Here is a 13,239-nt window from a genome sequence, read left to right as displayed (position 1 = left end):
CTGTGTTTTACTGCCACATCACTGTGCAGTCCCAGGCACCTTGTATCGCTGAGTGGACGCTGCCACTGGAGGTTTGTCTGGCCTGCAAGAGGACTGCTGTCATCTGTTTTAGCCATGAGAGCATTCTGAATGTGAGCATTTGTGTGACACCTCATTTTCACTGTAGTTTGAAAAGTTACAGCTTGGAACACTTGCGTTTCCAACTTGACCTTTCTCTAGCTAGTTATATTCATTTACTTCTTAGCCAATTACAAAAACAAGGAAAATCCCTGAGCTCTGGGGAGATAATGAGGCAATTTATGTTGTTGTTGAGATGGGTTTCCTTTTGTCTTGACTGTGCTCCCCCAGAGACCTAAGTTGTGAGCAAAGCTCATCAAAGGGTTTACTTTTATGGAGGGAAATGAGTTATCTGTTTATACTGCGATGTGCTAAAGATAATATATCTGGTAGAAGAGAATCTTCTGCAGCATAGCCTAACAGTGATGATATTCATCTGCTGGCTTCCACTTTGTTTGATACGTTGTGGGTGCAGTGCAAAAATTGATGGTATATAGCTATCAAATGGAGAATGAAGCAACATTACATGAACACAGATGCTACACACAGGAGGAATATGCTGATTCACCCTTTTTTCCAGGTTAATTCAAGTTCATTTTGATCTACACAAGCAGTGCAGTGACCTCAGTTGTTGTAATTCAGCAATTGCTAGCGTGGTTGAAAAAAGTGCTTCCATTCATTTAAAACAGTTTGCATTCCTGCTCTGGATGTTGGAGAAGTATCTCTATTTTTCATCAAGTGATGCTCAATAAAGCAGTCGTGTCTTAATATGCCTTTGGTGAAAGTGTCCACAGGATAACTGCTCCCTGGAAGCTCTCGTTCCTGAAAAGATGAGGAAACATCTTCTTGGATATGAGAAAGTACAGAACTCCTTAGCCTTGCATGGGTTGTGGTTGGAGTACCCTGTGTGGGAAACCTCGAGATAATCTCTGGGTTATTTATGACAATCCCGAATCAAAAGGGAGGCTGCATTCCAGTGACATGAGGGGGCACTTGCACTTGAAGAGTGTAAATCAGAAAAGGTCACCCATCAGTGGCTTTGCTGCTTTTGTCCTTTTGAATTTCAACCCATGCTGAGCTCAGGAAATGGTCACAGGGAGGAACAGCCCGCCTCAGTGGAGCTTCAAACAGGTCTGGCCATGGTGCAAGGGTATGCAAAATGCACGTTTGTCCTCCAGTGGCTGTGAAGAGTAAGAGTATGCTAAACAAGCTGAACAACCATGGAAGAACAGGCTGCAAGTCCGTTGTTTCTTCTTTCATCCCTCCTCTTCTGGAGGCCCCTACAGCTGTCCCTCTGAAGTGGGGATGTAACTAGAAGTGCTCTCATCTCTTTTTATTGCGAGGATGAGTTGGTTCATACAACTTGTAAGATCAGCGTCCAAATGAGGTAATAAAAGTAACGCTCTGATTTTTGTAATATGAGAGTTGGATTAGAAAGTGAGAGGCGAGAAAACAGAGTGGAAAATGACTCATTAGGGAGTGCTTACATTGCCTTTGGGGAGAAGAGATTGAGATGTGGCAGAACTGTGGGGCAGAACAAATGCACCTCGTGCACTCCTTAGTGCTGCTCTAGGATGTCCTTGTGCTTGTGAGATGTTTCTGTGTAACAGGAAGTGAAAGGAGATGGAGTCTGGATCCATCCGTATCTCCATGTTCAGAGTTACATGGAGTTGGGCCTTTCCGTTTACTTGATACCGCAGCCATTGGGTGCCACAGGTTTGAAAGCTTGGCTGATAGTGTTGAGTTTAAAACCTGCAGGTTGTAGGAACGTACATCAGGGAAGATGGTGGAGAGGCTGGAGTCGAGAATGAGAAAATGTGCAGGGAGGGACACAAACTACCCCTCCTGCAATCTGCCAAACCTCATTTCTCTCCTAGTATGTCTTGCCCACCATGACTACAAGCATCTCACACCCCACTTTTATCTCAAATAAAAAGCTTCTGCTGATGCCACCACGCTTTTCTAGAGCACAGCCCTTCTTTTCTGGCATTCCTGGGATCAGGACTAAGCCCAGATAAACTGTGCTGAAGCTCAAAATTGCTCAAAATTCCTGCAACGTCAGGGGAGACCAGAGGTGCTGCCCACCTCCTGCAGTGCTAGCAGGAGGGCAGGCAGCTGCCTAAAGCTTTCTGCTCAGTTGGTTCTCTACAACCCCAGTTCTTTTTAATGAACTGCACCGCAGAGTTATGGGCAGTGGGATATTAATCCCAGCATTTGGTTGGAGCTCGAGTGCAGCATTTGATCTGAGTTGATATAAGCCAGTCTTATCTCCTGACACCACTTTTGAGAAGTTCATGGCATTTCACTTACAGCTTTAATGCAGGGAGATAACATTACATATCTAGTGTCTGATTGATTCATTGTGTGATTGATAAATGACATGCATATTTTTTGCATGAAAGCAGTCCTTGTAATGTGATTCCCTGCGCAGAAGTTTCTGAAGGGTTTTAAAGAAAATCTTTGTGCTGTACAGAGGTTTGATCAATACATTGCTATTTATATGAAATCACCCTATTTATGTAGAACAGATTACCACACAGCACCTTCACTACCCGTGTCTTTTGATTACGAAGCACTATTCCTTGGAGCTTTACTACAATGAAATGATTTTCTATCTGCCTGTTCTTCCAAGCAGCTGTCTGTGGTGTTTTATGGGGCTGCCTTTTCCTTCTCTGATAGACACTGCAACAATCTCCTGCTGAAGTGTGGAAGTGTTTGGAATACAGAAAATGTTTTGAGGTACTGTAGCATGGCCAAGGGACTCAAGGGGTGAAAACCCAGTGGCGTGGCTGTGAGGCTGAGTGGACAGTAATGGTTGCCTGATATTTGAAAGACCTTTGTGGATATTCCATGTTGTGAATTCGATTGCCACTAGCAGTTATTTGTTTTTCTTCTGTTCTGAACAGGAAGGTAGCCTAGATCATCTCTGAGGTTTCCCGATGACCAGTGCAGAATCTGTTCTTCCACACTTCCAACAAAGAACTGAATTTCAGAAGTATTTAGTCTATTTTTTGCAGGTAGTTTTATCTAGGAGCAAGAACAAACTGAAATCAATGCCTGCAAAATGTGCAAACGATCTGGTGAGTTTCTGTAGTCAGTTAATATAACGGCAACCCAAAGAATAAAACTTTAAAAGTGATTTTTAAGGAGAGACGATGAAACAAAACTTTGTGGGTGAACTCAATTTTCTGTCAAAGGTCTTAATCCGATCTGCCACATTTATTGGACCAGCAATACTCATGCCTCTGCTTAGCAGGTATTGGCTTCCTCTGATGTGAGCATGCCTCTGTCTTTCAGAATGACACTTAAAATCCTTTCATTCTCAAGCCTAACAATTTTTGGATCTTATTTGTTATCACTGTTGGATAGGAGGAGAAACCTGTCCCCTGAGACTGCTGCATGTGTTTGGCAAATGCTGTAAATAATTTGCCAGAACTACAATAACACTTAAAGACCTCCCTCTCCACCACCCCATCCTGCCAAGTGTTTTAGTTACAAGTTTGACATTTTTAGTGAAATATATTTAATATTTTCATAAAATAACTTTGAACAATTCAAGTTTCCTTTAACATACAACTTAATTTGCCAAGCAAGTCCTCTGTCTGCATTAGGAAGTGCTTTTGGTGTGTTTACTGCCTGGGAATATTAAGTTGGCAAGCTTTGGTTTTGAGAGGGGTACTCTTGTGAATAAAATATAGGTAATAGCAAGGGAGCTACATGAGGAGCCTATGAGATGTATGTACTCAGGTCCTTTACTGCATGTTTGGGCACAGGATTAAACCTTCCATTCAGCTCTCAGAAATTCTGGTGGAGCTCCGCAAGGAAAACAAGATCCAAAAAGTGACTTGGGGTCCTTTTTCATGACCAGGAAAGAACCAAGCCTCTCATTTTTTCCAGCTGTGCTGCTTTCTTCCTGCAGCTCCTCATCCGTAGCCCAGTGCAGGAGAGGAGCACAGAAGGCAACTCAGTCGACTGGAGCTGGCTGATGCGAACGTCTCAACCAGAGCTGAGTGCTTCTCACCTGATGGGAAGCAGAGCTGATCTCAAAGCCATTGCTGGGAACAGATGTTACTTTCTCAGGACTGACTTCATCTCAGGCTGGCCTGGCTCCATGTCCGTAGCACTGCTACATCCCCAGCAGGTGACGAGCAATAAATTGGGCAGAGAGTAATGATGTGATTTTGAGAGTGGAAGGTTATAGCTCCGGTTTATTTTTATCAGGTGTTTTAAAGTAATGGTGGGGAGTCTGATTTCACTCTGAGCTTCTTTGTGCAATTCGCTCTGCAGTGAGCTCTTAGCACAGCATTTTGAGCACTGTTGGATCCTTTCCACATCCCGCTTTGTTCCCTGGCTCTAAAATGCAGGGGTGCCAGGGCTTTACAGCAGCAAAGGTAAATCTCCAACCTGTAACAAGAGCTGGTGAGGCACTGGAGCAGGCTTCTCAGGGAGATGATGGGGTCACCATCCCTGGAGGTTTTCAAGAAAAAGGGTAGATGTGGCACTGAGTGGCCTAGAGCAATCACATGAGTGGCTTGATGGTCGGACTGGATGATCTTTCCAACCTTAACAATTCTATGATTCTAAGTTCCCCAGGTGCCTCTGAGTGCAGCAGCACAGTGAGGGAGCGCCAGTCCTTCCTTGCTGCTGCTCTCTCAGGCAAAGCCCCAATGGTCTGGTGATCTGCTGAACTTTAACTGGACTTCATCTAGTAGGTTGGCCTATGATTTTGTGCTTTCTGTGTCTCCCTTGAAGAAGATGTCTGCTGATGAAACAGTCACTTTTTGCCATCTCTTGGGAGATCCTGTAAAACTGTAAAGGAAACCATGTACCTTTGCAGAAAGAGCATAAGCTGTGTTACCTATGGCTCATCAGAACCCTTTTTTTTTTGTTTGTGGTCTTCCATGCAATAGCTGATGACATAAGCTTTACCTTTTGGTCTACATTGGGTCAGTACAATGACATCAGCAATTGCTTGTGGTGTAATTTATCAATATGATGAAACCTTTTCCATTCACTAATTAGCTTGTCTCCTTTGGCTGTAGCCTCTAAGATGCTGTAAAGATGAAGTCACCCCAACTCTCTGGGTACCTAGTCCATCAGACTGTAGTGGACACTTACTGAATGCCTTTTGGCTTTCAAAACCAAACAACTGTGTCTGTATTAGAGCTTTGTGTTCACAGGTCTCATAAAACTACAAGAGATGCCATTCACCATCAAAAAGCTTTACCATTGTAAAGCTCCCTGTTTAGCTCTGTGTCTGAATGAGTGATTAAAAACTTCTTACATTTTGCCAAATAATTTGCTAGAAAGAAAGATACATCCAGCAAGTTATGCAATTACCATTATTAATCAGCTCATGTCTTTATGAGATCGAGGGAATCTTATTTTACACTTGAATTTTTAGCTGATGAGCTAGGTTCACGCAGTTTCTTTCCCTCCTTTTCAGAAAGGAATGGAGGGGAGTTCATTCTGTCAGTGCTGTCAGAGCAGATATCCCCTATTTGTTTATTAATAATATCCATCTGGATTATGTCGAATGATCCCCCCTGCATTTCCATGGGTTTTTATCCAAAGAAAAACGTTCTGAGCCCCATTGTATCCATTTTGAAATTGCTAGGAGCCTGGCTGTTCTTCCCCTGTTTCTAGCACCTACTAGTCACAGGACATCAGGAATGCAAGCAGAGGGCAGATGATGGGAGGAGGCTGTTTTTGTGAAATCTTCTTTTGATGTGTGCAAATAACCAAAATAGGGTTCTTAACAGCCACTGTAAGCCAAAAAAAAATCCTCTGACACTTACCATCTCAAAAAGATGAAAACCTTCCTCCCATTTCCATTGTCCCTGGGCTGAGCTTTTGATCTGACGCAAGAAATGTGGTATGTGTCTGAAGTTTAGAAAGTTTATGCTGGCAGATGGGAAAGAGGGAGCCGGCTTGAGCGAGCCTGGACCGAGCTGGGACCGAGCTTCAGGCACGGAGTGCTGACGTCCCAGCGAGGGCCCTGATGTGAGCGGGCCGTGCCTGGGAGAGCCAGGCTTCTTGCCATGGGAGACAGTGAGTGCCAGGAGCTGCTGAAGTGAGCCTGGGGCCTGGTGGGACCTACAGAGTCCTCACAGCCATCACCCCTGTCCCCAGCACGGCCTGCAGGCTGCTCGGCCAGGCGCTGCATCAGGCCTGCTCCCGCTGCGCTGCTGGCAGCAGGCAGACCCAGCACTGCTATCCTCCCAGTCCGGCTCAGCCGAGCGGGAGGGGGGGGGTCTGGAAGGCAGAGGCAGGCCCTGTTCTGGTGGGACCTCTCCTGCCAGAGGCTCTGGTTCAGCACGTCCAGTTGTGCTCCGATTTGACTTTTTGTTTCTGTACGTGCAAAGAGGCAAAACCCTGAGTGCTGTGCTGACTCGAGGCCATCCTTCCCCTTGCGCAATGCAGTGCAAGTTGGGAGGAAAGTTCTCCACATCTTGAGCAGTGATCTGCCCTCCTGCCACCACCAGCAGCAAGCTCAGATTCCACCCTTTGCACCACCTCTGTGCCTTCTGCTTGACTGTGTGACTGACGTGATCCACGGCTTCAACATGCCTCCTTTATGCAGTTTCCTGCTCCTTTATTTTCCTCACAGCCCTTGCACTGTGGGTGATGAGAGGTGGGCACTGCCTGCTGTGAGCATTCCCACCCTTCGCTCTTTGCCGCCTTCCTCTCTCCCTCAACCATGTGGACTAGGAAATACTCAGCCTTTAATGCAGAGACTCTAATACATTGCACGTTTTGCTCATTTGCTTTCTGGCCGTGAGCCCCTGTGGTATCATTTTCCAGCAGTTTACTCAGAGGGCTAGAACCTTTCTTTTTTTGTTTAATGAAAGTGGGAATTCACCCTGAGTCCCTCAACTAGGGCAATGGCAGCTTTAAGAAAAACAGAACGTGACAGATAATAGATGAACGTCTCCAGTGCTCTCATAAGGACCTGGTTTCTGCTGCATGCTGTGCTAGCTTGCAAAAGGACACTCCTCGCCGAGAGAAGTGTTTGCACTTTGTGAATGTGACTGAATCCCTCGTGCTTTCCCTCCTTCACTTTGGCTCTCTGGATCTCACGGATGTGAAAGCTCTCTTCTTTTTCGTTTACATCTCTTGGACACATTTTCAGGCCTAATCATAAAAACTAGATTTTCTCACAAATTTCAAGTCCTGAGGCTTCCCAATCTCTTGTCATTTTGTGCCTTGGGAGAATAAGCTCATTACTATGGCTTGAGCCCTGGTGACCACAGAGTACACTCAGCCAATCTATAAAAGTGCACACTAGATTATTTCATGCATGCCTTTAAGTCCTTTACAGCGTTTATCAGCAATGCGCTCATTTGAAACATGTTTTTTTAATGAAAAGGGTACCGTTGCCACTGTTTAGTGTTGATTATGTGGTAACACGTTTTTATTATCACCCATAAAAATGATTTGGAGCTGTTCCTGCAGCCGGGCTGTGCTAGCTCTGCTCACACTGCCCCGGGGTTGCAGGCCCTGCAGTTTGCTGCTCTCTGACCATGGATTTACTGTCACCTCATCCTGCATCACCCCTTGGCCATGGCAGAGCTGTGCCCAACACAGCCTGCCATCCTCTTGCCGCTGCAGGAGCATTCAAACCATGGCCTGGCTTTGGTCCCTCTAGTTCACCACCACACAGATTGGTCTTGCCTCTATTGCTGAGTCCGCTTTGGCAACGCTGTTCAGGTATTTTGCCGGGGAAGCAAGAGGATAATATAACAGTATAAACTGGTTCAGAGAATGCCTTCAATGCTCACTTGAGCCCCACGTCAATGGAAATTAAGTCCGATTGTGGCAAGGCGCATGCTTGAGTGTTTGTAGAAGTGATGGCATATTTCCTTCAGCCTGACAAATTACAGGGCAGGAGCACAGAAGTGGACGAGGCATACGGAACCGATTCCTTTCTTGCCTTGCATCTGAGAAGCTGTTGGATAGAAGCAGGGCTCACGGTGGCCTGATGCCTTTTGCTTTTTTATTACTATTAAAGTGAGGCTCTGGACCCAGGAACAATGCAACAAAGGAGGAGTTTCCCTTGTTTGCAACAGCTGAGGTTCAGTTCCCCTGCACTTAAGCTAGCTCCCAGTTTAATTAGTTTCTGATTCAGTTCTGTCAGGCCAGTGCATTCTGCAGGAAGTTCATCATTCCTGGCATTGCTGTAATTCTGGCTCTCACCAGGCCTTGCAATAAATAAGTGATAAACCCCATAATAATTGCAAGTTAAAAACAAATGAGTGGAGCCAAGTCACTCTCATTTATAATTGCAGTGTGACTTCATTATGTAAAGACAAATGCAGCATGTAAAAACTGAAACTTCTAGGGATTTAGTGGAAAGTTTCAGCTGTATTCTCTTTTATTTACCAGTAAATCAGGATTGGATTTGGTCGTTTCCAAACAGGGGGTACCAGTGCTATAACAAATCACAACGATGCGCTCCTCAAACTGTTTTCTGGTGTAGACTTTACTGGGGGTGCTGAGTGCTTGGATCAGAACTCTAGTTCTGGACACCTCAGCCCTGCTTCTGCTCCGTGGGCACCCTGTTTCTCATCTGGGCTTTGCCAGGTGAGTGCAGGGCTGCAGCAGTGTACCCAAGCACAGCTCCTTGTCTGCCCCGCAGGGCAAGCAGTTCTGCCCTTGGCTTTTCTGAGCAGCTTCTGCCTAGCAAGTGGGGTAAAACTCATATGCAGTGGAGCACAGGGGAGTGGCTGTTGTTGCTTAGTAGTTTGAGAGTCAGGGGGAAGGCGCATTTAGATTAAAACAGAAAAAGATATTGTATAAAAACCAAAAATGATTACAAATTGCAATGACCGTTCCCCCTGGCTTCACTTTAACTGAGTTTATCAGAAAGCAGTGTCCACCTGGACCCTCCATCCTCCACTCCTTGTGGATATTTAGGGACATGGTTTAGTGGGCATAGTGGTGATGGGTCAGTGGTTGAACTAGAGAGCTGTTAGTGGTCATTTCCAACCTTTATGATTCAACAGCATTTAAGCTTTTTGCAGTTTCATGTGGGCCGCCAGTGGAGGGGAAGCACAGTCAGAATCATATAGGACAAAAAGGATTGTTTGGCCAAGGAGCTTAGGTTGTGAGCAGCCCAGACAGCTCTGGGACACACACTGGGATGGGGATTTATTTGAGTTGTGAGTTTTAATAGTACTCTACTACTGCTACGCAGAGCTTTTTGAGGAAATCGCCTCTTTTTTATTTGCTCCAAAATTAAATCACTTCAGCTCTTTAAAAGCTTCATATTCTCTCTGGTCTTTAATTAAATAAGCTTTTGTCCTTTGACTTGCAGCCAGTAGTAGTCCCTAGATATTGCAGTCTATCACCTGGGGCATCCCACAGCCCTTTGCACGGCATTGGCTCTCAGTGATTCTAACCTGATTTCAACCTAGCAGTGAAAAGCTGTGTCCTCACTCCAGCTTTGCTCCCTGGTTTCTGTTCCTCACCAGGGAGACAGTCTCATTGAGGCTGAATGTCTGCAAACAGTGAAGCCCTCTATGAAGAGGGTGTGCAGCGCTGCACTGGACTCTCCTGCAACATAACAGCTAATTTCCAAGCTATTACTGCCTCTTTCCAGAAAACCAGTAGAGCTTCAACACCAAAAATCCTGCGGTCTTCTGTACAGTTACCCACATCTCCTGCTGGCAAGGGAGGAGTTTCAAGACTACTTGGGGTTGAAGCTGTGTCAGTGGGAAACCATCCCATTGACCTTATCTGCCTTCCCTGTGTCCCCTCTCTAGATCCTTCTGCTCGAAGCCGCGGAGCGAAGCCCACCACTGGAAAACAACCTGCCCATCACTGGGACCACGGCCACCTGGTACGATGACTTGCTGCCGGATGCGTTTCCCCTGCTAAATCCCGGGACTGTCCTGAGGAAAACGGTGGGACCTGTTGGTAAGCATGGTCTGCTCTCCATTGAGTCACTCTGCCTACATACGTGGTACCTGTAGGATATCGTACAAACATAAAAGGTCGTGCCAAGCTCACTTAGCATTGAGAGCTTCACAGGACGGAGGTTGGAGGGAAACTCTAGCATCTCCTTTCCTTTGCTTTGTAAAGAAGAGGGCTAAGGTTTTCAGATGGGCAATTCTTTGTTTGCTTGTGGGCATGTTTGCTGATGGGATGAGTGTGAGGCAGGCAGCTGCAGGAGGATCCCTGTCTGCTTTGCACCCTCAGTGGGGACAACTGTAGCATGGGGGGGCTGCAAGTGCTCGCTGCAAGGTGGGATTTTGCTCAGCAAGAGAGGCAGTTCAAGAGCTACACCTTGGTGTTAGGGTCAGAAGCAGCTTTACTTAGCTCCAGAGCCATCAGTCCTCCTGGAACTGGGGGTCGTTCATTCTAAAGGTTTAATATTGTTTGTGTCTGCATGGATCTGGAGACCTGGATAGCTGAAAACATTCCTGAGGAAACTCCAGAGAGCCATCACAGCGGGGTGCCTGGGACCTCTTGTGTTCCTTTGTTGAGCTCAATGCAGTGTTTCTCCATCAGGAGTGGTGTGGGGAGGTAGAGGACTATGGCAGGGGTAATTCCTGGTTTTATGAGGAGGAACGACTTTCCCATGAATATCAGCATCAGTTGCACTCTGCATTATATTTTTTAAATTTACTGTAAACACAATGGGCTGTTTTATGATCCCTCTTGTGGCATGAAAAAAAAATACACTGACAAGAAATTCCCTCCGAGCCCACTTGGCTAGACAGATCACTCCGCATTGAATTTCCTTGACCTTGGCATCCTCAATTCAAGACCTCCACTCCCTGTCTGTCAGTTGCTTCACTTGCTCCCCAAGCAGTTCTTTATCCTCTATAGAGCCTACTTTCCTTTTTTTCTTTCTTTTTTTTTCCCCTTTATTTTGTCAGAGCAGTTTATTATGGCAGCCTTTCATGAGTGCAGCAGACTTGGAGCAACCAACATAGACCAGATGTCGTCCATGTTTATAATTTGACAGGATGCCACAACATGGAGGGAGGTTTGCTAACAATATGTTCTGCAAAGTATTTTCAGAACCACACTGACGGCTGCCAGGAACTGAATTAAAGCCGTTTCCCCCAGTGTCCGTTATGTGTTCGTTCTGCCTTCTCCATGTCATTTATTTTTGCTGTTGTTGTATCTCTGCACCTGCACTTTGTTGTGCTGAAGTGAATGTAAGCAACTGTACAGACAACTCTGTCCTTTCCACTCAGTGTCTTCTCCGTTCTGAGGCTCTGTATGCATGATAATCTGCTCAGCAAGGAGCAATGAGTGCTGCTCTCCCAGGCATTTGGCAGTGCTCTTAAGGAGAACAATCTCTTGTAGCACTCGCATCATGTTGACTCTATGGCCCAGTATCAGCAGATATCTGATAGAGAGCATCTCCCAAAACAGGATGTTGTTGTCTGAAGCTTGGTGTTATCAGTCAGACTCCCACACTGTGTAAACAGCTGCCTGCATTCTACCAGGTGTAGTTGTTACTCATTGTCACCTTTTGTTTTTCCAGCCTTGATTTATGTAACCTAAGTGTGGAATAACTCCTCTAGTGTAATAACTGGCAATCAGGCATGCACTGGGCCATTTCAGGTCAGCACAATGTCTTTCAGCAATCAGAAGTAATCAGTTAAGTTGCTTATTGACATGTGATTGCCTTCTCAATGCTCCAGCTGAGCTCTGCGTGCTTTGCTGAGGAGCTTTGGGGATGTTTCATGGATCAGGGTTCACACTTGGCTTCCTTCCCTCCCCACATCAGTTTGCATCTACCATTCAAACCCAGCCAAAAAATGCACTGTGGATTTCAGTGAAATGTAGGGAACTTGATGCAGTTGGTTTAGGACAATGGGGACTGCCTGTTTTGTGTGATTTCAACATGGTTCTGTGACTTGTTGCTTAAAGTTAGCCTCAGGTTCCCTTGCAGCAATTGCAGACCTCTGGAGATCTTTCAACAAGTGTCACCGTGGATTAGGTATAAGTTAAACCTGAGTTCCCTGTGTGATTTGAGGCTGAGGAAAGCCAAACCTCTGTCCCTCCCATCACCTTCCACAGTGTTTTTGTGACATACTGCCTACTCTGCCCGCGTCTCCTCTTTCAGCCAAAGCAAATCCACATCCCAGCTTGCATGCTGCCAAGTTTCTAAACCCCAAGGACTAAGGCCAGGATGTTGGTACCTAACACAGAGATGGGTGATAGGAATCAGATGCTTTGAACAGTGGGAGTGTTTCTGGATGACCTTACAGCTCTGAGTTGGCTGATGCCTCCCCAGGCTGAGGTCCAGGAAAACTTGCTACTGTTTGTTAGGGTGACTATTTCTTTTGTGAGTGACAGGGCTGAGAATAGACAACCATTTAAAAGCACTTGGAGCTGTTGAGACAGCTGCACTGCTGGCCCTTCTGATCAGCTTGTTAATCAACAGGATACATCTTACTGAGAATTAAGAAAATATATATACTCTAGCTGAGCCAGTTGGCAGCAAGAGACCTAATTTTTCTTATCTTCTTTTCTTTTCTTTCCTTTTTAACCCTGACCATTTTAATTAGAGCCTAAAGGACACAGAGGTGCAGAGGAGCAGCTAATACCACAGGGTAAGTGAACAGTTTCTTCTGTTGCCTCTTTTAAAGCACAAAATGTTGCTGTGCCCAGACCTGTACATGATATTTTCCCCTCAAAAAGCAGAAAGATCCTGTGGCCACAAGCCCTCAACGATTCAGAGCCATGCAGTACAGAGAGGCTGGATTTCTCTTTGAGTTGTATTTGATCACAGGAGGCAAAACAGCAGGTTTATCAACTCTGAGACATTCTGTTCCCCCAGAACATGAAGGATGGAAACAGTGCCCACAGGAGAGGCACTGAAGGACACATGGCTTCAGCAAGTGGGGAACGTGCTGAGTGATGGGAGAGCACACCATTATTACCTTAGTGATGTGGCCTGCCAGGGGCACGGAGAGCTGCTGGTGATTATCAGGGCATTGATTTGATTTGCTCTGTACAGAGAATAATGTGTTCCTGTGTATACAGAGACCTTGGGGAAGAAAGGGAGCAGGTGTAGTGTTGCAGGTTAATGAGAGTGCCAGGAAGAAAATCCAGGCCTCTGCCCATCTGATTTGGTCTCTAGCAGTAGGATGCTCACACTCTACCTGTTTTTTGTTGTTATTGTTGTTTTCTTCTGTGGGTTTTTCTTTCATACATTTC

The 13,239-nt window shown here is 45.7% G+C and overlaps 1 protein-coding gene across 8 annotated transcripts in view; it reads left to right on the top strand.

The window, feature by feature from the left end:
• COL26A1 (collagen type XXVI alpha 1 chain) overlaps positions 1-13,239 on the top strand; it is a 158,113-nt gene that overhangs the window by 117,267 nt on the left and 27,607 nt on the right. For all 8 annotated transcript variants that reach the window (XM_048966819.1, XM_048966823.1, XM_048966818.1 and 5 more), the window contains 2 exons: positions 9,822-9,975; positions 12,588-12,632. In XM_048966819.1, the coding sequence (XP_048822776.1) occupies positions 9,822-9,975; positions 12,588-12,632 (199 nt within the window). The remainder of the gene's footprint in view (positions 1-9,821; positions 9,976-12,587; positions 12,633-13,239) is intronic.

Source organism: Lagopus muta, chromosome 20 (genome assembly GCF_023343835.1).
Source record: "Lagopus muta isolate bLagMut1 chromosome 20, bLagMut1 primary, whole genome shotgun sequence".
Lineage (NCBI taxonomy): Eukaryota > Metazoa > Chordata > Aves > Galliformes > Phasianidae > Lagopus > Lagopus muta.
Note: the sequence above shows the minus strand (reverse complement) of the source record. Positions and strands in the feature narration are given on the sequence as shown.